The sequence below is a fragment of the Lytechinus pictus genome, chromosome 17 (assembly GCF_037042905.1).
Source record: "Lytechinus pictus isolate F3 Inbred chromosome 17, Lp3.0, whole genome shotgun sequence".
Taxonomy (NCBI): domain Eukaryota; kingdom Metazoa; phylum Echinodermata; class Echinoidea; order Temnopleuroida; family Toxopneustidae; genus Lytechinus; species Lytechinus pictus.
The window spans coordinates 22046133-22073604 of record NC_087261.1 but is presented as its reverse complement, the minus strand read 5'-3'; the positions used below and the strand labels follow the sequence as shown (position 1 = coordinate 22073604).

The 27472-nt window shown below is 36.8% G+C and overlaps 1 protein-coding gene across 2 annotated transcripts; it reads left to right on the top strand.

The window, feature by feature from the left end:
- Positions 1 to 485: 485 nt before the first annotated feature.
- Positions 486 to 27472, top strand: LOC129280099 (probable lysosomal cobalamin transporter). 2 transcript variants are annotated; one of them, XM_064111930.1, is made up of 16 exons: positions 486 to 650; positions 2102 to 2180; positions 4331 to 4428; positions 5026 to 5089; positions 6620 to 6714; positions 7312 to 7379; positions 8403 to 8497; positions 9117 to 9190; positions 10941 to 11066; positions 13537 to 13757; positions 15517 to 15619; positions 16746 to 16850; positions 18361 to 18507; positions 19236 to 19281; positions 22217 to 22317; positions 24367 to 27472. In XM_064111930.1, the coding sequence occupies exons 1-16, from the start codon at positions 588 to 590 to the stop codon at positions 24478 to 24480; spliced, it is 1599 nt and encodes a 532-aa protein (XP_063968000.1). In that variant the 5' UTR covers positions 486 to 587; the 3' UTR covers positions 24481 to 27472. The 2 variants fall into 2 exon arrangements, 1 of the variants encoding a protein (XP_063968000.1); XR_010296214.1 differs by lacking the exons at positions 22217 to 22317; positions 24367 to 27472 and having other exon boundaries at positions 18361 to 18972; positions 19124 to 19281.

Genomic DNA, 27472 nt, shown 5'->3' with positions numbered 1-27472 from the left:
AAAAGAGATAACAGAAAATTTCATCATAAATCGGATGTGAAATTTCAGTAAAGTTTTGCTTAATTTCACGAAACAGTGATATCCACATCCTTGCAGTATGAGGAGACTGATAACGTCACATCCCTTCACTATTTCTTTTGTATTTTATTACATGAAATATATTTGAATTTTCCTCATTGTCAAGTGAAACAACGATTAATTTCTCCCTGAACATGGTAAATTAGCATTGTTTCATATATGGTTCAGTCAGGTTGGTCCAAATTTGTCAAATATGTAAAAAATAAAATATTGTAAAATTCAAACAATAAAAAAACAAAAAAAATAGTGAGTGGAGGACATCATCGACTGTCTCATTTGTATATCATTGAATCGTGCATATCACCGTTTTGTGAAAATAAGCGAAACTTTAAAATGTCATACAGTGAGACTCTCTAATTAAAGTCCCCCCTTTTTATTTACTATTTCGTGAATACCTTAGCCATTGCATTGTGAAATTTAATTGGCTCGATTTTCGGATTTATAGTTCCGGTAATTGTTTTCAATTTTGTTGCATTTTAATTGGATTTGGACGATAATTTGCAGATGTCATGGAAAGCCTATCCGCGGGTCTGTCTGTTATCGTGTGGGGATGCACAGGTGGGATCCTTTTGGTAAGTTCATGGGAATTAAGTTACATTTTCTAAGCTTCACTCAGACGGACTCGACTCTCGAGCTCTCGGAGGCGGAGCTGAGCATGAGGAGCTCGCGTCGCGGCGGGGCTCGCGGCCAGCCGCAGACGTCGGCGAAGGGCGCAGCATGCAGCAGGCACACAGCCACATGGCCACAGCGACATGCTGTACATGAGGAGCAGTCTTACTAGCCTAGGACCTAGTTGGCAGGGACCATTTCGGAGCCCGACTCACCCTTGGGCTTGGCACGGCCGGATTCCTGGCTATGTCATGCATGGAAAGAAGGAGTAAAGAGAGGGAAAGAGAAATACAAATACAACAAAAAGGGAAACAGAAGGGGATGAATGAAACTGAAACTGAAAGGGAAAGAGAATGGAAAGGAAGGGAAGAGAAAGTACATCCGGTAATAAGGTAATAAGTCACTAATAAAATAATCAGAAATAAAAAAAGGGAATTTAAGGGAGAGAGGGAAGGGGAAAAGAGAGAGAGAAAAAAAATAGGCCAAAGAGATCAATATGGAAAGTAGGGAAGAAAGAGAAAGCAGAGAATGGAAAGAGAGTTGAAAGGAAGGGAAGGGGGAACGAAAGGGAAAGAGAAATATATTATAAGAAGGGGGAAATGTTATCTTCAATTATTTACTACCACCAGGTATTATTACTAAAGGTGTTGCAAGAAACTTGCGATTGATTGCAAGTCTATTTTGTGTCCCTAAATCAATCATATGTTGTACAATTAATTGAAAATTCAGGATTGATTGCTTATCTGCTCCTTGAAGGACTGTAATCTGATTTGCTAGAGTTAAAATCAATCTATCAGTTGTAAAATTGCAACAAAATATTTTCAACTGATTGCAAATATTTTCTTGCAACACTCCCTAAGATTAATCGAGAAGCTCTGTTGGTTCCATTATTCATGAAATCATTGGGAACAATACAACTAGATTCATACTGTATTACTATTAAATAGTGGCCCATAATTTTGGAATGATCTCCAACCTAACCTTAACAGTTCCATTTTCCATTTACATTTACAAGCAAATTGAAAATCCTAAATTCATACCTTAATGGTAATCCCATGGCTCCCTAATGTTCCTTTTAGTGTTATACATCGTTAGTCCACCCTATCTTTTTCAGAACTCTCTGACTCAGTGTGTGGAGTAGCGCGCTCGAAATGTGTGAAGATCGGTTCCCAAAGAACCGTTCTGTCCTCATTAATGAGGCAAAGTAATCTTGAAAACTACAGTGCGAGGTGCTTTTATGAACTGATTTGGAAGATCGCTTTCCACTAGACTAGTTTTAGGAAGGTAGTGAGTAAGAGTGAGAACAGTGTCTGAAATTGGATACCCGGTACCAAATATGGAAATTATACATGTACAAAAGTCTCTGATACTGAGAAACTAATTCATTGAACTGTCCTTTAATTTCTATGTCTAGCTGCTCCTCTGTGCTGTATTTTACTACATCTTCAGCTTGAAAAGTGTACTCCATAGTGAATGCAGCTCAACCACTACAGGTAAGCTTGCCATGGTTAAGAAACACATTCTAAACACTGCAGAAAGGTTTGATTAAGGCAAATTTAGTAATATTTTAAATAAGCTTGCCATGGTTAACAAACACATTCTAAACACTGCAGAAAAAATTGATAAGGCAAATTTATTAATATTTTGAAGAAAAAAATTTCAGGGGCCATTTTTTCAACCTATCCCCCAAATCTGCAACATTGGATAAGCTTTGACATTGCAGGGAATTGGGAATTTTTTGTGGCTCCTTTTTTCATTTTCCATGGCGTTTCGTTTCGGGCATGAAATCGCCTTGAGCCCCTGTGATATTTTTTCCCTGATTTAATTAGCAGAATTTCCCAAGATGTTGGGTTTTGTTTTATTGGATTTTGCTTTGATTTTCATGATTTCACTCAATTTATTTTTAGTTTGTTTAATTGCATTTTCTATGAAGTTCTCAGAATTTTTTTTGTTTCTGTATACATCTTAAAAAGAGGGACTTGTTTTGTACTTTCCAATGCACCAAGTGCGGGAAACAGAGTGTAGCTTGGGCTGAATTCTGGGTAATTATCCCTTCTCCTATGGTCAATTGGTGCTTGTGTCATCACATGATGTGAAAAATAACTTTTTGCTATATATTCTGTCGAATTTCTGTGTCATGCTCAATGTCTTATTCAGCATTCGCAGTTCTGCCCCGTAAAATATTGAGAACTATTTAGAGCTCCTGTGAAGTCTTGGTACAGCGAAGAACGGGTTGTCTCTAGTGGGTATTCCTTGTGATGTTGTCGTTCAGATAGTTCAGACACTGATCAATCAGACTCCGCTGAGCACGGTGGCTGATCATATTTAGTCCAAAATGGGGAGGCAGACAAGATTACCAATATTATTAAAACTTTAAAGAAGGTAAAAAATAAACTGGGTTCCAAAAGACACTTATACAACTTTACAAGGGCACTGCCAAATTCCACCTACCGTAGTCAAAATGAACAATATTTTTACACATGTTTGTGTGTATCTCACTGAGGCACACATGGAAAACACTGTGTTCAGATTATCCCCCACTTACCAGGACATCCCCATGGAATCTGTGTGTGGTTGTTGAATGTTCCAGTCATTTAAAATTTTGATTTCAACTTCCTGTAGCTTTTTTGTCATTAAGTCACTTGCTTTAACATTCCTGTGAATGACATGTGTGATAAACTGGGAAGTTCAAAAATCCAATCTCATTTTCGTCCTTCAACTCCTTTCATGAAACGCTCCTCATGTGTTTTCCTTAAGTGGGAATTATCCCTCCTTTGTTGGACTAGCAATAAATATTATTTATTCCGATTCGACTCTCAATCGTGAATGAATTATTTTCAGTCATTCCTCACTATCCTTATAAGTAACCAGTTCACCTGTAAATGAAAACATTTATATACTTTTACAAGAAAACACACAGGTCTGTTTCGAGGGAAGCACCAAGCTTCGACGGCAAGACAGCACGGACAGTACTAACTGACAAATGTACGCACTCACTCACTCTCAAGAATCCCTCTGGGTTCAGACCTTAAACAACTCCTCAATGTATCTCATCCATCCGAATCCTCTGTTTTATCCTTTGACATTGATTCGTTGAATATCCATCCGGAATAAGACGTCCGTTCTGTGCTGCGTCGAACTCGGTCAGTGAATTCTGAGTGAGTTAGGAACTCAGACACTCCTCTTGCAAGCATTGTTATGCAAATCGGATACTTCTGCTAAGAAATAAAATATATGTAAGTGCCAGTCCACCCTTCAGGTGAATCATTCCTCCCTTTACTTTCTCGGAGTATGGCATATTTGTATACTATACTGTACTTAGGAACCAATCGGATTTTGAACCGTTGGGCGCGTCGTGGTCTAGTTGTTCTGACTCTCGCCTTTCGAACAGAGGGTCGTGGGTTCGAATCCTAGCCATGGCGTGTTTTCTTTCAGCTAGAAATTTATGCACACTGCTGCACTCGACCCAGGTGAGGTAAATGGGTACCGGCAGGAAGTAATTCCTCAAAAAGCTGTGTGCACCAGAATCGGTAGACTAGCTTAGCCGGGGTAATATAGGAGCGCCTTGAGCACCTAGCAAGGTGGATACGTGCGCTATACAAATCCTATATTATTATTTATTTATTGCTATTTTTATTTTTAGCTATCTTGAGCCTGTGTGCCTCCGTATTGACAGTCACTTTGATTCCAGTGGACATCTTTTTAGTTTCTTCCTTCAAAGATTCAAATGGAACATTTGAGGTAAGGTGGCCTAGGTGCTAGGGGGGGGGGGGTTGTCTTGACAATACAACCTTTTCTTGAGCTAAAACTAGATAAAGCTACTCTGATAAATCTACTCTACTTTTTCTCACCCACTTTATATAATTTTTTGATCATTTTTTTTTACTTTGTCTAATATTCTCATCAAATCTTCATAAATAATTTCATTCAAGTACTTGTTAACGAGAATTCTAATCCTAAGGGGACAGATTTCAAATGGTGGAATAATCTAATCTAGCAAAAGAAAGGGTCACCAGTTATACAAACATTTAAAAAAAAAATCCTAGGGGCCATTTCATAAAGCTGTTCGTACAATGTAAGGCAGGAGCGACTGGTGATCCTTTCTTTAATATGTGCTAACCCATTGCCGATGAACATTTTGGCATACTGTATACCATTTACCACAAGAAAGGATCACCAGTCGTTCTTAAAGTTGCACTTAAATTAAAACAAACAGCTTTATGAAACACCCACCTGGACCGAAATAGCCCAGTTATAGTTAGGTTAAAAGTCTTCTTGTGAAATCATTGTTGCTACAGCTGCAGGTACATTTCTTTAACCCTTTTTTTTTTTTTATAGGATTGGGCCGCTGATAACATTACCAGAGATGAGATTCAACGAGACATCCAGTATTGTTACTATGGTAGGTGTGCTAATGAATCCAGTAAAAATATCCATCCGCTGTGGGCATCCAGGATTTTCATTGCAGGTTTCCTGGAACCCTGTCTTACCTTTGTAAGACAGGGTTCCAGGAAACCACTGGGGCCACTATTAACTGTAACTATGGAAAGCCAGCAACATCAAAATGTATGATTGTTCTGATCGATCCACTATTAACCGTAACTATGGAAAGCCATCAACATCAAAATGTATATAAATAGGCCCTTTAAATATCATGTCCTCTAAATTTGACAATATCCTTGCGCTTTCTCTGTTTGGTCCGTCAACATGATCTTCTTGTTTGCAAAGAGACTTTAGCCAAAGAATTTATGACACTATTCGTTTTCCATAGTTGAGATTCATTGGATCTATCATACTCTTTTGTAACACACGGCCTCGATACCCCCCCTTTCATTGGTTTATTTATCTACTTGTATGCAAGGTATGACACATTACATTATACATTACGGGAAAGGTTTTCACGATGCCTGGCAATGGCTGTACTCACTTTCAAAATAACTAATCAAAAAGGTGGACAATATCTATATTAATTTCCAGGTTTTGATAAGTTTAAAATACATGAAGGTCTACTTTTGTATTTTTATGTGAAAAATTTTACACCTTGTTGGAATTGACAACTTTAAAATTACAAGGGAAATGATGCGTAGCTGGATTCCTACGAAAAGCCGTAAAAAGTGTCTATAAGATGAGTATGTATGTTATTGAAGTGATAGATTTTACAAATGGAAAATGTCAGATAAAAGAAATTAATGATTATCTTAAAAGTGTACTTGCATGTAAATATACAATTATATTAACAAACTACATGTAGCAGTTAATTTGACGGATGTTACGAATGCATGTATCTCCCTGACTTTGCTCCAAGTATGCAAAGTATTTATCGTCTCTTCTCTTTCACGATCCTTTACTCAAGGATGTATTTCTTTTTTGAAGACATTTCCCAAGGGAACATGGGCTCAGGCGAAAACTACACAATTATTTGCATGCCAGTACATGAATGATGGGATAGTTTTCCCAGTTATTTGTCAACAACAAACAACCAAACAGCGAAAGAGGATTTGCCTAGCATTTTGTAAACATCCATAACATCACTTTTATCTTAATAGCCCCGGGGTATTTCAATCCTTTTCCTTTTACTTTTATCGCTTTTATGACAAAATTTGTCGGCACCATTATTTCAGCCATAAATAGCATCAAATTAAATGACTTTTGAATAAAAATAGAACTGATCAGATGAATAATGAATCTTTGCTGAAAACATGTTTTGTATTGATTTTGTACTTGAAATCATGTTTTTGAGCAAAATTTGGGGTCTGTCATGCACTTTATTGCGTAGTTTCTGTAACCGGATACCCGGGCATTGCAAATTCGGTCTCAAAAGTTGCACAAGACCTAACTCAGTGAGTTGTGTGGTCAACAAATTTATCGGAGAAATGTTGGAGTATTAGGATTAAATGATTAATGTTCTGAATGTGTTATTATTGGTTGACAGCTCTCTATTGCTGTAATGCATTCTTCTTGTTTGTGGTCATCCCATTTGTGATGTTCTACTATGAAGAAGGAGATGAAGATGCTACTGGTTTTCAGGTAATTTCTAGAATCTGTATCGGACTATCCCCTTTTAAAGATAAACTCTGGTAAAAACAGAAACAGAAAAAATTGTTCACAGCATTATAAAACCTACAAATAATAGATATATGTGATGTTTCAAGGAAATCTGTAATTACATAGTAATGAGCAAATGAAGATCAGAAAAATTACTGAAAAATGCACATACGTTAGCTATACAAAGAAAAGCATGTGGTAATTAAATGAAGATATAATAATTTCAATCAAGGCTTAATTATTTTCATTTGATTTCTTCAAAGCATTTTGGCATATGACAAACACTTTAGGATTACTTACAGCCATTTCCTTTCAAAATTTGATTTCTGTACCAGAACTCAAACTTAGCTTTAACCTGTTTTAACCTATTTGTATACTGTAAGAATAGGGAGGTATATGTTGATTTTTTTTTTTGTTTTTTTTTTTTTTTTGGGGGGGTTCTTGTATTCTCTACAAAATGTCTAAAATAGATATTTTGATTTTTTAAATAAAAATAATAGACAAGTATACATGTAAACTCACATTTGTAAAACAATGAAACTTACATTGTATTTTATTGTATGTGTTGTGTCTTTGTAGCGTTGCTGTACTGCTTCAAAATACACGGCTGGTTTCATTTTGATTGCCTTCATTCTTCTACTCATTGGGTAGGTAAACTGCCATTTGGTCTATTGCATACTCGTCCACTCATCACGTGGTCTACCTTCATTTAGTCCATTGCCGTTCCGTCCATCAACATTTCGTCCAACAGCCATTTGTTCCAATATCATTTGGTCCAATAATCACATTGTCTAATCCCCACATCATGTATGACCATTTTATCTTGTAACCAGTTGGTCTAACACCCATTTTCTTTTAATTCATTTTGCCCAATTAACACTTAGTCCAATTAGACCAAGTAGTATATGGACTAAATGGCTATTGGACCAACTGGTTATTAGACAGAATGGTGGGTGGCGAGATGGCAATTATACCATGTGGATAGTGGAAGAACTGATGGTAGACCAAATGAGTCGACAAGTTGGTAATTGGACAAATTGGCATTAGACCAATAGGAAATAAACCATTGGGTAAGCTATTGGACTGTATTATATCAATTCAAAGTAATCAGTCGTGGGGAATCGTTGATGTCAAAGTGATAACGAGAATTAATTTGTTGGTTGAGCATGAGTAAGAAGGAGAATGAAAAGAAGAGGGGTAGAAAGGAAAAGTAGCAAGGGAGGAGGAAAAGGGGTAGAAGGAGAAGGAGAAAAAGGATGTGGAGAAGAAGGAGAAGGAGGAGGGAGAGGGAGGAGGAGGGGAAGATTACAGGTTTGAATTTATAAAAAATTTGACTGTTTTTATAATTCCTTGCTTTTTAATCCTATATAGCCCAGGGCAAAACTGCACCCCTCTCAGATCTCGGCCGTTGATCATGTGATCGTGATGAAAATGTGCATGCACGTCGCCCATGACGTAATGCCCACAATTCAGTTGTCAATTGTTCCATAATTCAAATTTATTTTTAATTAATTGATCATGCTAATTAATGCATAAAATCATAATTCGGCAGTACACCTTTAAATGTAACCCCCAGACTGCTATACAATTTTGTTGTGGACACTCTTAGCATTATTATCAAATGTATATTAAGGTTAAAGTTTTCCTTATTTTTTCTTCTTTATTTTCAGTGCTTTTGTTCCATGGCAGGGGATTCCCCAAGAAGAGAAAAATTCCACAGATTGGGAACAGTTCAAATATCTTATCAATGAGTTTGGAAATGGAAGTAAGTGATTATTATTATTATTTATTTGCCAAATAATACAAAAATACATTTCAGTATAAACACTTGGTTTTCATGCAATCGTCTACATGTACTTCTCAGCTAGTCTAATACCACACAGGCTAAACCTATTTGGTCCACTATCAATTTGTTCTAATTTCCATTTGGTCTACACGACCCTTGGTCTAATGCCCGCTTAGTCTAATTTTCATTTACTCTGTTCTCAAATAGTCTAGTTTCCACTTCCTCTTTGTCAAATTAAATTTTGATTCATAAACAGTTCATATAGACTCTATGCTGTACACCAAATGGATATTAGACAAAATGGCTTTTAATATTGAAATTTTAATATTGAATTAGGAAAAAAAAGTGTTAAATGCGATAAATGTCTATTAAATGAAGTGGTTATGAAATGAACTTGTTGAAGATGAACTATGATTAGACCGGGTGGAATGAGGTCAAAAAGAAAGTTTATTATGTTAATATCACCAATTATTCATCAGTGTATAATTGTATTATTACCTTGTTAATCAATTTGTATATTCTATATTAAGTTTAGGGGAAGCCTTCAGAAGTTGCAACTGCAATAATAATGCACATATTTTTTTTTTCTGAATTGCAGAGGGATTTGATGCTCTGTACTTTCTGATAGGGTTCATATCTTTGCTTGGAATGATTGGCATTATCTTTTATATGGTGAGTATAAGAGGTACTCGGCTTTAATACCTAATGTCATTAATAGACCCTGTCCTCGTCTACTTTCTTGACCTGCGGCCCGTTTCATATTAAGGACTTGCAACTGTCACTTTGCCATAATGGAAACTACCATGGTAACGGGGCTCAGCAGCCAATCATAATCAAGGTTTCCATGGTAGTTGCCATAAAGGCAAAGTTTCAATAGTTGCAAGTCCTTTATGAAACAGGCCCCTGGTTTCCCTTAACCAGAATTTCACTTATTTAGCGTTTTCATAAACCCTTGTAAAATTGGCCTTGTTGCAATGGGAAAGCTCTCATTGGGGTCATGTGTTTCGTAAAAAATTTGAGACCACAGCGTAGGCATGCTACACAAAGTGTGTACGAAAAAGTGCGTCCAACATTCATGCACCCTCATACTTTCATGCAGTGATCGCTTCCTGTCAAGACCCGCTTTGTCCTCACCTATGCTTAAACATTGTAACGAGGCAAAGCGGTCTTGAAAACTACATCGCAAGGTGCTGTTCCAAACAGGTTTGAAAGACCAGTTAAGATCGTTTCTAAGACTGCTTTGACCGTTCCCATTACACATTGAACTGATTTCCTGTAGCTGGTTTAAGAAACTACATGAGAGCAGGGTCATAATCCACTTGTGTTCCTGTCATTGGCAATATTTGTTAAGTTTTAAGTCCAAATTTATGCCAAAATCAAATATGGTTGTTTTGATAATATTTATTTACAGCATACCACAATATTTCTATAAAGCGCTGCATACTATAACGTGCATCAGAATGTTAAAAGTGTAACTGCATTTCCCCAGTAATTTGTTGTCTTTCGTCACATTGCCAATTTGAAGTGTTAAATATTTAGCCTATTTAAATTTAAATCATTTAGACATTGCTTAGTAATAAATCTTAGGTGTCATACCGGAGCCCCGCGGGTGGCTGGACAATTTCTTTTATTTCCCAAACATGTCACCATTCTGTCATGTGCACATAACGTACTTTAATACTTGTTACTTGTAGCAATTACAGTAGCACGTGGTATATAATGAATCACATTTGTCAGATTATGCGCATGGGGCGCGCACTACCGCGTATCCATCAATCAGAATACATGTACATGTTAAATAACATGACCGTGTGCTTGAGCAATTAAGCATGACTCTAATCGCAAGTCTATTTTCGGTCCTTAAATTAACCATATGGCTTATAATCAATTGTAAAATTGTGATTGATTGCTGACCTGCTTCTTGCATCAAAGAGTGTAATCATGGCCCTGTCTTACAAAAAGTTACGATTGATCCAATCAACCACAAATATGGAAGGCCAGCAACGTCAACATCTAAGACACGTTTGTTCAATATGTTTTCTATAGATATGATCTATGTTCATACATTCATAGTTTTCTTGAAAATTCAGTGCGCTTCTCTTAGTTTACAAAGGACATTGTGCAAATTTCCTGAAGAAAAAAAAATATGATGTTGATGGATTTCCATATATTTGAGGTTGATCGGATCAATCGTAACTCTTTGTAAGACGGGGAACAGAATTTGCTGCAGCAAAAATTTATCTATTGATTGTGAAATTGCAACAGAAAATTTGCGATTGATTGCAAATGTATCACACTTAACTCTTTGTAAAGCACCCCCCTGATATGATGACTCGAACCCACAACTTATCACTCATTCCCATGACTTTACTAACTCATTCCCTCAACTCAATATTATGTTCCCACGACTTGTTGTCTCCAGGCTATTGGCATGGCAGCCATTCCCATCGAGATGATCAAAGGAACCCAAAGATTGGCCGATGAGTTGGATGAAACAGACTCGGCCATACAGCACAACATCAGACGCCGCAATGCCATCAATAAAAGGGTCAGTATTCATAGTTTGAATCAATCAGTGGCATGATGCAAACAACCAATATGGTGTCATGCTACCCCTCTTCTAAATGAACTTTATTGGCTACCTGTTTCTGATAGAATACATTATCGAATACTGGTGCAAACCTATAAATCTCTGTCAACCACATTTCCTTCTTACATTTCATTATCATTTCAGCAACAAAGATCAACATACTCTCTTCGTTCTGCAGCTGCTCCTTTCTATGTCATTTCAAAATCCAGAAAACAGGCCGGCTTCGACTCTTGTCCCCCGTCTTTGGAACGAACTCCCTCCATCTCTCTGAAACATCGTTTCTCTTGACCTCTTCAAAAAAACATCTTAAAACACACCTATATAAACCATAAACCTTAACTTGTCTTATGCCATCAACAGCGCTTTGTATCCTCTGGAAAAAGTGCTATATAAATCTAATTATCATTATCGTTTATACCGATTCAAAGTGACAGCACATTGTCTACATTACATGAACCATCCTCCGCATAAGATAATATCAGTCTACATTCCACTCACATAATCTCATGACTTTTTAGTAAAATATTTCAGATTTCACATATTAAAGATAAATGGCAGTAGTGGTACATGTAGTTCATAGAGCATCCAAGTACAATATTCATCAAAGTGTCTGTTTGCATATACAGTCAAACCTGTCTTAGCGGCCACCTGTCTATAGCGGCCACCTGCTTATAGCGGCCACTAAAAATTCCCCCGCAGGAAAATCATGTGTTGTAGACCCTGTCTAACGCGGCCAGCGGCCACCCATTTTGCATCCCTCGGTCACTATCCGACCGTCTATAGCGGCCACTAAAAATGAGCTTCGCCGAAACTTTCGGCCCCAAAACTGGTTGAATATAGCGCGTGCGCTTGCAAGTACAATAATACATGAATTCATCTTCAATCTTACCACCATGAATACACTGTTAAAAGCGATGTTAAAGTTCCCCTAATTAGCTAAAGGCCGTTACGTAACATCTATTGTACCAAAGATTTTCTATTGTTAGTTGTTTACTCAAAGTTTCGCACCTGCAACTCGCACCCATTGTTCGGGTAAGTAGGTGCGAGACGGCGAAATTAATTGACCTCATTCAGGTTGGAGCAGCCTCGTTCACTTAAATGTTAATTTCTATGTTATAAAAATCGTAATAAAAATATTTGTTAGTCAAAATGAATTAAAAAAAATATTTTTATCATGTTCCTATTATTTTTTTATTTTGTCTGGTAAAAATAAATTGAATTTTGAATTTTTTTTGGGTGGGATAAAAAAAAGTTTTTTGAACCAATTTTTGCCAGCTACGACACTATATAAGCCGTCGCAATCCCGGGCAATGGCACTTGTTTGAACTTTCGACGAATCAACGCACTCCTAGTCTCCGGGAAGTGGCCAACAGTATAGTGTGGCAGACATCAAGGCTTTTGCTATCAGCAAGGGCATGGCCGACCTGCTGAGCCATTATGAAGAGATGGAAGAGACAGTCCAGCAACAACGTCAAGAGGCTAAGCCTAAGCAGACAACTATGTTTGACTTCTTCAAGAGGTTTAATCCAACAGCCCTTTTCAGGAGCTACCAATGGCCCTTTTCAGGGCCACCAAAGATTCAAGAAAGATAGTGTCCTATAGTATGGTAATAAATGACTACCACATAATAAAATAAGTTATTAAAAATAAATCAAATCCAATACATGTACATGTAACAAAAAAACAAAGCAAATACATGTACATGTAGTTTATTTCTATAATTATTTTATTACAATTCATATGCACATATATACACTTGTACATACCCTTTCTTGTTATACAATACAATTGTTTAAAAAATCAAAATGGCCACCAACCTGTCTATAGTGGTCACTTTCGCTGCTTCCCATGAGTGTCCACTATAGACAGGTTTAACTGTATATATATATATATATATGCAAATGGATTCGGGAAGAAATTGTGTAATTGCTGAGAAACTGGCAAAATAAGCACAGAATTCGAGCCAAATGTCAGGTACAGGTATTTTTCCAAGCAATAATAATGCACTGTCCCACATGTGCCTATCTGTGCTGGCGATCTTCAGTGTGATTTTTTTTTGCTTACCAACTGATTTCAGAATTTCACCAACTATAGGATTTATATATAGCACACGTATCCACCTTGTTAGGTGCTCAAGGCGCTCCTATATTACCCCAGGTAAGCTAGTCTACCGATTCCGGTGCTCACAGCTTTTTGAGGAATTATTTTCTGCCGGTACCCGTTTACCTCACCTGGGTTGAGTGCAGCACAAAGTTTATGCAACTGTACCAGATCTAGATGCACTGTGCTGTAGTGACCAAAAAATTGGTCTTACAGACTTTCTCGTGATATTCGTGTTTACTGCAACCGTTACTATTTTCAATGATCTTTAAACGTCAAAGTACTATATGTCTGCTCTCTAAATGCTATAGATTATTGTTTATTTCAGTACCATGGGTCAAGTCGATCGGTATCCAATCGCGACCGTGGCAGGCTCCAACAGCTGAACGACGAAGAAGAGCTGATTAAAAGAAAACAGCGCCATCTAAAGGACAAGAAAGGATCGTTGAGCGCACGGTGCGGCAGATTCTGGAGGCCGTTTGAGATTGTGATGGGAATCCTTCTCCTGCTCTTTTCCTTTCTCTTGATAACATCCCTTTTCATGACAAGGTAATTTAGATCCATTTTGAAGCGTTGAATTAAAGGTCAAGTCCACACCCCAAAAATGTTGTTTTGAATGAATAGAAAAAAATCAAACTAGCATAACGCTGAAAATTTCATCAAAATCGGATTTAAAATAAGATGGTTATGACATTTTAAAGTTTCGCTTATTTTTCCCAAAGCAGTGATATGCACAACTCAGTGACATGCAAATGAGACAGTTGATGATGTCCCTACTCACTATTTCTTTTGTTTTTTATTGTCTGAATTACAGTATACAATATTTCATTTTTCACAGATATGACAATGAGGACCAACTTGACTGAACCATATAATATTAAACATTGCTAAATAGTTGTTTCACTTAGCATTAAGGAGAAAATTCGAATATTTCATATAATAAAATACAAAAATAGTGAGTGGATGATGTCATCAGTCTCATTTGCATACCGACCAAGATGTGCACATTACTGTTTTGTGAAATTAAGCGAAACTTTTTAAAATGTCATAACTTTCTTATTTTACATCCGATTTAGATGAAATTTTCGGTGATGTTCTTGTTGGATTTTTCTCTTTATATTCAAATCAACTTTTTGTTGGGGTGGACTTGTCCTTTAAGGTTCACCTGCTTTGACTTTTGATATGCCGCAGCCATTTTGAACAACATCTAAAGACTTCAACTATTCACATTTTTATAGGATCCTTGCCCATGAGGCAACATTTTTATATTTTAGTCTTTTATATTGTGCTTCCCAGAATAGAAAAAGCTGAGAATTATCAATGATTTATCATCTCTTAAATCACAAATAGCAATAGACAAAATTACCTATCATTGTAAAGCTTTGGCCCGAATTCACAAAGGTGGTTTTGAAACCCACGTTGAATCCATGGTTTATGCAGATTTCCTGTATTACGCTTAATTTAGCCCGTATCGGCCGCATGTAAAAATATGTCCAATGTTGATGCGCGCTCTTGTCACAGTGCGCTAATTTAACGCCTGTTACCATGGTTAGATATGCTATAGTATTCATGAGTCCTCTGTTTGAAGAGTGGCCTCATCAATTCAAAACAGTGGACTCATTAATGAAATAGCGTGGATAACCATGGCAACAGGCGTCAATTCGGCGCACTGTGACAAAAGCGTGCATCAGCATTGGACATTTTGTAATATACACGGTAAAATAAGCGTATTTAACAGGAAATCTGCATAAACCATGGACTCAACCGTGGATTTACAAACCACCTTTGTGAATTCGGGCCTTTGACTCTCTTTTTTCATCTGGGGAGTGTTTCATGAAGTGATTTGTCAGACGTTTTATCCGACAAGTCTTATTTTATCCGACAGTTACCATAAGAACATTGCTTCTCAGCAAATCAAAATCAAGGAAAGTTTTCAGATCTAACAATTTATCAGATGAAAATGTTGATGAAACACTCCCCTGGTTTAACTCTGAAGATCCATCATTCACGCACGAGTGAGTGAAAACAATATCACGCATATTTTGTGATAGCAACAAGGAATCCTAATCTGTGATTGGTGTATTGTGCATAACTCCTAGTCTGTCTTACCATGCTCTCATTTCATACAGACTTGTTATTATAACGAATGCACAATTTATATAACAAATTTACTATCAACCAATTAGATTGAAGGATTTCAGTAACTTTTAACTGGTATTGTTAATTTGTTATTACAACAAGTTTTATGAAACGGAGCCCAGACCTTATACCTTAACTGCACACTTTTTGTTGTTGTATTTTTGATCAGTTTGGACAGGGCTCTTCATTCTCTCGGGCCTCGCAGCGGCTATGTGCTTACCAAGAGGCACTTCCCCAATCCGATAGACATGATGCTCCTCTATGCACAGAGGGTAAGTCGAAGTAAGAAACTATTAAGGCAATTAGAAATTTTATTGGTATTCGTAAAGAGACACCAACAGCAATTTAGGGGAGAGTTCCATAGCTCTCCAGAAGCGATGTTGACTCCAGTGGCAGATCCAGGAAGGGGCACATCCGTCCCATGCCCCCCCCCCCTTTTTGAGAGGCACAAACAGTGGCGGACCGTGACCCGGAGGAGACAATTGATTGGAGGGGCACTGTATTGTGTGTGAACAATGCTGTGCCCCTCCAATGCTTTGTCTCCTCCGGGTCACGGTCCGCCACTGGGCACAAACAATATTTTTTTTAGGATGATATCTCATGCATATGACCTCGATTTGATATAATGAAAAGCATTTTTTTTTCCTGTACAAAATGCTTCCCCCCCTTTTTAGAAAATCCTGGATCTGCCCCTAGCTGTGTTCGTGGTAAGCGAAGACAAAATGAGGATGCGGCATAAAGGTGACTTTTCACCTTGAGTTGGTAATGCGACATGAGATGGCGCTATGCGCAAGAATTTGTGTATTACTATTCGGGTAGACTACTAATGACAGTTAACTAGCATATACATGTACATCTAATTATTGACATAAATCCGATTTTGTAGGATTAACCCTCGCGTGCCGAATCTCCACCTCTCTATTAAACTGGGTCCAGGAAATTTGAAGAAAGAAGTTGGAAACTGCAGAATAATTTGCAGTAATTTAAATATCTTTTTTTCTAGTGAACAAAACAGACAAAATTATTAAAGAATCATTAAAAACAAAACAAAACATGCACACGTTGGTATCAATATTCCATAAAGTATTTTGAGCAGTGTAGATAAAATGCCTTGGCCAAGTGCTGTGACGGGAATAAAACCCCGGACTTCCATTGTGCAGTCAGTTGCCTTAGACCACCCGGCCATGTCACCTCGCTGCGAATCAATCTTGCCTTTATCTCATGTTTTAAAAATCTGATCTCACCCCAGCAAAAAGCCCAAAATATGTGACATAGATTATTTTGAGAACTTAGGGTTCCCATCTGAAACCCGGACGGGTGCATGACATTGAAGAATGCCTGAATTAACCAGCTCTACCAAAGTTAAAATATATATGTTATTTTTACATTCTTTTGTAGGTGTTTCCGCTGGATCTTGTGATCTTCAGCATCATCTTGACGTATTTCTTCTGGACTTCTGTTGGAGGCATCAAAAAGATTGGCATATGGTTGCTCTGCATAAGAGTGAGCAGACCGGTTTATTATCTCACTCTCTCTCTCACTCTCTTGTCTCTCTCTGTTTCTCACTCTCTCTTTCTCCATCTCTCTTTATATTATTGCCATATAACTTGTCTTTGGCGATCCTGCTGTTCTGCAACCCTCCTACATGTAGACTTTTTTTATGAACACCTCTTCCAGTTCTATCACTCCCCTCTCTTGATATCTGGTGTAGTAATGGTAGTGATATAATGATTGTGGTGATAATACCGGTACTGGTGATTATAATGATAGTGACCTTGATATTGGTGATTATGATGATGGTGGTGATGACATCATGATGATGTTGGTGAATATGATGACGATGATGGTGGTCATAATAATGGTGATAATCATGATTTTGGTCATTGTGATGATAGTGGGGATAATTGTGGTGATGGTCGCGATGATAATGATCATGGTGATGATAATGGTTTATTTCCAATTCATCTAATGCCAATTTGTCCAATTGCCAACTCGTCTACTATCATTTGGTCTACCATCAGGGCGTCCACTCACTAATGGTCTACTTTCATTTAGTCTTATGCCATTCCGTCTAATAACCGGTTGGTCCAATAGCCATTTAGTCCATATACCATTTGGTCCAACTACATGTAAACTAAAGTGTTAATTGTGCAAAATGAATAAAAAGAAAATGGGTATTAGACCAACTGGATATGAGACGAAATGGTAATAGACGAACTGGTGATTAGACAAAGTGATGATTGGACCAAATGGTTATTGGACTAAATGGTTGTTAGACGAAATGTTGATGGACTGAATGGCATTAGACTAAACGAAAGTAGAGCATGTGGTGAGTGGACGAGTTGGCAGTGGACGAATTGGCAATTTACCATGACAATAACAATGATGGCAATGGTGATGATAATGGTGATGGTGACAGTGATGATGATGGTGTTGGTGATGATGATAGTGGTGATAATAATTATGGTGGTAATAATGGTGGTGGTGGTGGTGATTATGAGAATAGTGGTGTTAATTGTGATTTTGATGATGCTGGAGACTATGATGACGATGGTGATGATGGTGATGATGTTGATGATAGTGGTAGTGATGATGGTGTTGATCGTGGTTGTGATGATGATGTTTGTGGTGATAATTAATGTGAAGGTAATGTGATATTAATGTTTATAGTGATGTGACGATAGTGGTAACTGATAGTATTCATGATAAGAAGAGGTAATGAAAGTGACGTGTTAATGTGGTTCAGAGGAAGTTGAGGGTGAGAAAATGTGGTGGAGACGATAATGACACAATTTATGAGGATGATTAATATTGATGTAATTTCAAAACCAGTTTTCAAAATATACTTAATTACAGCAAATCATTCAAACAATATGTAGTTGTTCTGGATAAAAGAGAAAATCCAAGGGATTAAGGTGATGTCTGTTTTATACTGCTTAGAAAAATTTACATATTCTTCATAAATGTGGCATCATGATTATTATGAATCATCCATTTCCTGATCCTCTTCCAGTTATATAGGATTCGTCCCAGGCGAACCAAGCCTCAAGCGCTTCTCTTCCAGTGTTCCCTTGTGATCTGTATGATAATGGCGCTGAATACGATGCTGTATACGTTGGCACCTGATTACTTGAGCTATGGATACCAGAGGTACATGCCGGTAAGTGATTTCTGATTAATGGATTGATTGGCCCATTGTCACCTTTTATTTACATCCAGAATAACAGCATACATGTAACATGGTTAAAGCAATATTTATTATAAAGAAGCAACAGGTAAAAAACAAGTGACAATTTGAAAGAATAACGATTGTCGCCAATTAATAGCACAACAAATAAAAGCAATTATTGGATGCAGGGACCAGCAAAGGCTTGTCAAGGTCAATCAATCCCCTAAATAACAGTCAAGTATATATACATTATCCCAATTGGTCGGATATTTGAGATAAATTGAACATAAAAGTGAAAAAAAATTATAAAATGTAGGGGAACAATGAAGAAAAAGATTAGACCAGGGGCCCGTCTTACAAAGAGTTGCGTTTGATCCGATCAATCGCAACTATGGAAAGCCAGCAAAGTCAACATATAAAATGCATGTTTGTTCCAAAAAATTTCTAGATATGAATGTATATCCATAAATTCATTGATTTCTCAACAATTTGGTGTGTTCTCCTTCATTTAAAAAGGACATTTTGCAAATTTCCTGTAGAAAAATTATGACACTGATGGATATCCATAGAGTTACGATTGATTGGATCAATCGTAACTCTTTGTAAGACTGGGCCCTGATAAGATGAGGCCAAAGTGGTTATAGACCAAGTGGCAATTTCAGTTTTATAAGGTGTTCAAATTACATTATAGGTATTTATATTATGCCTTCAATTTTCAGAGCAATGGTACAGAGGCAGTACAGTGCAATACACAGGCAGGTGATGGTAAGTTGTCAGCCAAATAAAATTCCAGGGGGATGGGGGGGCATTGCAAGAAAATATTTGCAATCCATTGCAAATTTCTGTTGCAGATTTACAACTGACATCTCACTAACCAGTCATTTTGTTTGGTATCATTTCGTCAAATTGGTTTTACTAAAAAAAAAAAAAATTGGTTTTACTCATGTGTGAATGTGGATTCTTCTGAGGTATACCAGGTGAAAGAGAAAATTTCAACTTTAAAATGATAGGTCATTTTTCTATTGAATTTGTCATAAGGTCAAGATAAACCACCAATCATTCTCTGCTTTGTTTTTTTTTCTGGGATGCACTGTATATTTGATGATTGCAATATATAGGGGAAGGCGGGGTAAGTTGAGCATAGGGGCAAGTTGAGCCACCGCCCCCAGGCCAATAAAGAATTAGTTAGACATTATGGTGGTGTCATGTATTGATGACCCATTACATAACCCTTAACCCCACCACATTGTTTTCAACTTTGAAACAAAAAGTACTTTTTTAGAGGGAAAAATACAAATTTCAGCCAAAAAAGTAAAAAAGGGTGTGAAATAGATAAGTATTTTTTACACACACACTTCTTTACATATAATAAAGCATATGAACAACATTGTCAGTCCAGGTATGGATCTTCATTCTTGTCACAGTTTTTTACATGATGGATACATAAGAAATGTGTGGATGCGAAATTATCGCATTAAGTTCGGACTGGGGTAAGTTGAGCCAGCAAACATGGGGCAAGTTGAGCCATGGTAATTCTTATGGTAATGTAAATGAAAACACAATCAAACCTTAAAAAGCCATCAATATGCAGGCAAAAAAGAGCAAATTCACATGACAGTTCTTTTACTTTTAGAGAATGTTAGTATTTTTAGAGAATTAGCAAGTGAAAAGACTTTGAATAAAAAATTGACATGCTGGTTCTTCCCGCATACATTTTGTACATAGTTTTTGTGGCTCAACTTACCCTCGAAGGTGGCACAACTTACCCCACAGATGGGGCAAGTTGTGCCACTTGACATCGTTTTTTTCAAAGGTCACAACGACTTTCAGTGTGGGGGTAGAAAGTTGAATATAGGTGAAAAAGATTTCCCAATAATCATATTTAAAGGCAAGGTACTTATTTCTACAATATTATTAGTCATATCAATTCTATCATGCAAAATGCAAAAAGTGTCACAACTTACCCCGCCTTCCCCTATATATATATTGTAAAGAAATGGATGAAGAGAACAATGGTAGGCGTAGCTTAAATCAAGGTTCCCCAGAGCTATCTACCCTTTGGAAAAATTGGTGATGCCGAAAAAATGTCTCTGCCAGGAATCGAACCCGGGCCCCCAGCTTTGAACGCCGGTGCCCTAACCACTAGACCACATAGACGGGTTAGTGGCTAGGGCGACCCTGATCCGATTGTACATGTATAACTTTACACATTTATATATATATATATATATATATATATATATATGATTATATTCTACATACTAAGAATCTTGCTATAGGATTGGTCAGAAGTCAGTCATGTGATAAAGGGTAGTTTCCCCATCAACCATCGTTGAAGTGATGGACCTTTTTCGTTTCACTGTTGTTTTTTTTCAGGCCATAGGGTCATAACGCGTTATGAATTACTTTGAGTACGCATGAAGTTTGCCACTCAATTTTTTTTTAGATGTGTGCGCGCAGTGTGCATACGCGCAAAAAAGTGCATTGCCCTCTATTGTTTTGTTGTGATGGTAAAGTTCCTTTGTGAGGTCACAATAAATCTTCTTGGAGCAAGATCTAGGATGCTCGCGCACAGGACATACGCGCTAGCATAAAAACAAGCATCGTCTCGATGGATTTTTTTTTCAAAGGAAACCTTGATTTTAAAAAGAAATTCTTATAGAGACGTATTGATATTGGTTTCTTCGTTTATAGTGGTTCTCGATGCGGATTATAAAGCCTGTAATCACCTCTTGATTTCAGGTGACGAGGCAAACTATAACTTCCTCGGCATGCCGGATGTACTCGCTATGTTTCCTCAGCTTCGCTTCGGAAAGATAGCTACATCCAGCTTGCCTCGTAAATGATAGTCCATCACCTTAAAGGGGAATCCAACCCAAATAAAAACTTGTTTTTATAAGGAAAAGAAAAATCAGACAAGTTGATAGGTGAAAGTTTGAACAATATTGGACAAACAACAAGAAAGTTATAACTTTTTAAAAGTTGTGAATATTGGTAATCACTATACCCATGGAGACTTCAAATTGGCCGCAAATGGGATGGCATAGTGATGTAAGGCAAGGACTACTCTTCCATGTACTCCAATACATATTATGGCTAAAATTTCATTTTTCCCAAAAGTTTCATTTCAAATTATATTTTTCTTTCATGAGGACATAAAACAATGTACTACCTGGGTTATATTTAGATTACTGCCCCAGGGGAATGGGTACTTAGGAGAAAACCACAAATCCTTGATAATAAAGTACATGGCCTATGGGAAAGTTGTCCTTGCCCCTTGTCATAATTTACTTACCCATTTGCCAATTTGAAATCTACATAGTATTAATGATCTCAATTTTAAAGCAGCTATAACTTTCTTATTGCTTGACCGATTTCTTTCAAACTTTCACCATTCTGTTTAATTTATTTTTCTCCTTCCCAACACAACATTTTATGGCCAAGGCTGGATTCCCCTTTAACCAACGGTGATTATTTGCTTACTATGCATGAAAATGGGTTTCCTATGCTCTAGGATGCACTGTATGATAATGATCATAATAATGATAGTGATAATGGTAATGATAACCAGTTGCATCGTGCTTACATGCATCTATACCAATTTGAATCAGGAAATGAGGGAGAAGCATTTATTTCATATTGGGGTCTATCCAATCTATGATTGGGGTTTAGTTTGTCTCTTTTATCCATTCATTTAAAGAATGTGTCATGACCGTTGCTGTGAAACTGATGTCCAAGTTCCTCTACAGAGTGTGGTTCTTTGGTGCGTGCTACTATTGGGCAACGTGGGCCTTCATTGGCGTAAGTAAATTTCTACCCTCTTTTAAGGGCTTCTTCTACTAAAGACTCGAGCCGCATCGCACTGGAAAGCACTCCGATGGGTGTTCAATAAAGCTGTTTTTTGGTTTGATTTTATTTGATTTTATTATATTCATATATATACATCATTGTCTACATTACATAACATTTGTCATTGGTATAATCATTCAGATAATATATATACATGAGTGGATCATCATAAGCTCTAAGAGCTTAAGAGCGATATCCAAAAATATATACATACATAAGTTAAACAATGGCTTAAAAGAATACAATCAATGATGCGAACATCAAATTAAAGGACAAAAGGAGAGCTAGAGAGAAAGAGTGAGGGGTGGTGAGAAACAGAGGGGGACGGAGAGAACTGAACAGAGATAGAAACATGAAGAGAGAACTAACATGATATAAAATACAAGACATGTCAGGTTCTGAAGATGAAGACTTGTTGCTAAGAATATAGGCAGTTACGAGCAACTTCATGAACAACTGGTGATTCTTTCTTAGGAGCTATATCCACACCAATGAAAATGTATGCATAATTTACCTCAAGAAAGGATCACCAGTCTATCCCAAACTCTCCTAAAGGGGAATCCACCCCAACTATAAGGAAACTTATAAGGAAAAGAACAATCAGACAAGTTGATAGGTGAAAGTTTGAACAATATTGGATAAACAACAAGAACGTTATGAATTTTTAAATGTTGTAAATATTGGTAATCACTATACCCATGGAGACTTCAAATTGGCTGCATATGGGATGTCATAGTGATGTAAGACAAGGACTACTCTTCCATGTACTCCAATACATATTATGGCTAAAATGTCATTTTTCCCAAAAGTTTTATTTCAAATTATATTTTTCTTTCATGAGGACATAAAACAATATAATACCTGGGTTATATTTAGATTACTGCCCCAGGGGAATGGGTATTTAGGAGAAAACCACAAATCCCTGATAATAAAGTACATGGCCTATGGGAAAGTTGTCCTTGCCCCTTGTCATAATTTACTTATCCAGTTGCCAATTTGAAATCTACATAGTATTAGTGATCTCAATTTTAAAGCAGCTATAACTTTCTTATTGCTTGTCCGATTTCTATCAAACTTTCACCATTCTATTTAATATATTTTTCTCCTTCCCAACACAACATATTATGGCCAAGGCTGGATTCCCCTTTAACTTATGAGCAGCTTTATGAAACACCCGTCAGGTATTGATACAATGAGTTGATTTTATAGTTCTGGTGTCTTCAAATCGGCAAACATGATGAGGAAATGTTCATATGCGCTCAGATTAGACTTTTTAAAGACTATTTTCAATATATTTCAAAGTTTTCTTAGACAGGGCCCGGGACCCCTTTGTACAAAGATGAAGAATGCTAAACAATATGAAGAGCTCAGTTGCAAAAGGGGTTTGATCCATTTTTCTTCAAATTTGATTTTCTTCTTTTTGTCACAATGTATAGACTTTTAGTAGCTCTATAAGAAGATACCAAAGAAACATTGAATTTCCCATTAAAACGTGAACAAAATGGCAAAGAAAAATCACTTTTTTTCCAAAGGGGTTAGGTCCATCTCAGTTTAGTTGCAAAAGTGGATAGGTCCACAGAGAAATTTTTTGGAAAAGAATATTTATAAAAAATAGGAACAGAACAATAAATGTATGAATATACATCATATCTAGGAAATTTGCATGTTAGATGTTGACGTCGCTGACCATCCATAGTTGTGATTGATCGGATTAGTCGCAACTCAATTGTAAGACAGAGCCTAGTCTATGGGATTAATGTTATAGTTGTCTATCCATAATGGCAGAAAAATGGAGATCGTAAGACGAACGAGGCATATAAACTGGCAGAGATGTGAGAAAATCAGATCTTCCTGGGGAAAAAGAGCAAAACAAGCAAAACTGAAAGTTACATAATCTTTTAATTACACCAGAGTTCAGAATACTGGCCAAAAGATTTTAGCATAAGTTGCGTAACATACTGAATTTCATCATCATCGTCTTTGTATTTTATTTTCTCCTAGATGTTTCTTTTGAGTGTGCTCATCTTTTTCTTCAGACGTCGTCAGTCGGCGATCGAGGGACACGTTGAGGCTTCCGATACAGAAGACAGTGATGAAGAAATGCTGGAGCCGTAAAGCCGTTGATGCCTTTATCTATTTGTGGATTAAAATGGATCGTAACAGGTCCCGAAGCTGCATGGGCTGTAAAGCTATGCCCAGCATCAATTTCAACAACAAAATACGCACTGTATGTTTTGGACAATGATGGTTTGACTAATGATTTATATTACAAATTTCCATATAGATGCTCCAGAAATGCCCCTCCCCTCCCCCTTCAACCCCCCCCCCCCTCAAAAAAACAAAGAAAAAAGAATGGGGTAAAAAGTACAGCTGTTTACCTTTTTTAGAGTACTCTTGTATTGAATTTCTTGATTTCCTATGATTTTTTAATACATCTCAGAAATTATGGCAAGGGAAATGCAGTTCCCCTGCTTTAGAAATCAAGTGTTAGTATTAGGACCCCTTAAATTCTGGCAATAAAATCAAGAGCTGTTCGGAAAAGACAGCTAGATTTCCACTTAAATAAAATAGTGTTGTGCCATTTTATTCTTGGGTAATGAGCTTTAGAATATTTACCAGAAATTATGATATTAAATATTCCAATATCTTCATTTCTAAAATCACCAAGAGGGTTTTTCACAAACATTTAAGTGTGACTTGGAGTTACACTTAAAGGTATAAGACAGTAGTTGCAGCAAAGAATTATTTCATGAGAAAGTCTTTTGAATCAAGGTTAATTGTCAAAATATTATAATACATCTAGATCTGGTGCAATAATGTAAACTCAGATTTTTAAAATCATGAAATCTTTTCTCAAAATCAATAATTCTGATATCACTAACACGAAAAGGCATATTTGGGACAGTGTATTGACATTAGTTCGAAAAATACAAATATTTAATGGAATTTGGTGCTTTTTATTGCTAATTTCTCAGCAATTACACATTTTCTTCCAGAGCTCTTTGGCACATATTTGTTTATTTATACATACAAACACTTTGATGGTAATTTCATTGGATTCTGTTCGAACTCATTTTGAGATCGTTACCACAACTGGTATTTATCTTTAAATTTCAGTTGCGTGCAATGTATAATGCATCGCTGCATATGGGACGTGAACTAAGGCCTACACATATCCATCCATCAGATTATGCATTAAATAACATGTGCACATTTATGCATTACTCTACAAAGGGAGTGTTGCAAGGAAATATTTGCAATCAATTGTAAATTGTAATGCACTCAACCCAGGTGAGGTGAATGGGTACCCGGTAGGAAGAAATTCCTTGAATGCTTTGAGCGCCGAGGCAGCCCAGCTAAAGCCGGGGCAATAATAATAGCAGGGCCAGCTGGGAGAACAGTTTTCAGAACTGAAGTGGCTTCCCTTGGTAAATATACCTATATTATTATTATTATAAATTGCACTGTTGTATATATACAACCGATCAACCAATTTCAACTAACGCGATTTGATTTGTATATACCTGTTGATACAAGAAGCTGGCCATTGATCAATTGAAAATGTGCAATTAATTTGCTAGACTTACGGTTGATTTGGGAACCTAAAATTGACTTGCAATCGTTCATATGGCTCTTGCAACACACTCTTAAATCTGTGTGAACACCTCCCTGGGCCCTTTGCAGAAAGAGTTGCAATGAATTGTGACTCCAAAATTCGATTGCAATTTGATTTCTCAACCAATCGAAAGTGAGAGTAAGGAACTTGGGATTGATTTTTACTTAATTGTAGTTAATCGCAACTCTTTCTATGGCGTAGGCCATGGCGTAATTTCCTTCAGCAAGAAATTTATCCACATTGTGCTGCACTCAACCCTCGTGAGGTGAATGGGTACCCTGCAGGATTAATTCCTTGGATGCATGAGCGCTGAAAGGCAGCTCAAACTAAAGCCAAGGTAATAATAACATCGCACCTCGGAATAGAATATTTCTTGATAGATGGCGATATATAAATGCCTATTATTATTACTATGTAAAATGCGTCACAAGAGAAATTTCATATGAATGGGTGTTGCATGTCTGATGGGTCTTTCATAAAGACTTGTTATACCAAATGCACAATTTCTATAACAAATTTACCATTTAGCCAATCAGAGTGAAGGGTTTCAGTAGCTTGTAACTGCTATTGCAAATATAACAAATTTAATGAAACGGGGCCTGTGATTGGTGTTTTATGAAGCTGTTCATAAGTTTCAAGCGTCTGTACAAACGATCATTTCTTAGGCGCAAATTTAATCATTAAAAATCATCATTAAAATTTGGGGTATATCATTTAGCACAAGGAATGATCACCAGTCGTTTGTAACATCGCTTGTAAATTACAAACGGCTTCATGAAACGCCCTCCGGAGCTAACAAGATGCGTGAGGCTTGAAGGAAAATGTCATGAAATGCTGCGGCTAGAACTTTTCACTTTGGAGATTTCTCATGAAAAATTTTGAGGGGTCTATTGGCTCCGTGGTCGTGTAAGGGTTTTAATCATTTTGATTTACTCCAGATGAAATCTCCATTAGATGAACTGATGATTGAAATGTTATGTTATCATCGTATTTCTTAATGAAGAATATATTTCCCTACCTTTTTCAAATTCTATAATTATTATCATTATCATTAGTAGTATTAGTTTGTGTAATCATTACTCACTACTGCTACTACTCCTTCTACCATAATTGCTTCTTAGACTTTATTCAATCTGTAATACATTCCAGTATTGAAACAAGTATTGTTGTATATAAGAGATATTATTTAATATTTTATGAATTAAATAAATGGACTTGCAAGCCAAGGTAATGGAATACATAACTACTAATGATATATTTTATCTATATGATCAAGATTGAAAACTGATGTCCAAGACAAGTTCCTATACATCGATTAATTTGTGCTTATACTTTTGTTGTTAATGCTTATTATTTTTGTGCTATGTGAAATGGTCGTTATGTATGATAAGATTTCTCCTCATTTATGGCATGAACTTCAATCTGTATGTATGTTGTTGTATATTTATGCACATTGAGATACAGTAACAAAGGATTTATAGATATCATTAA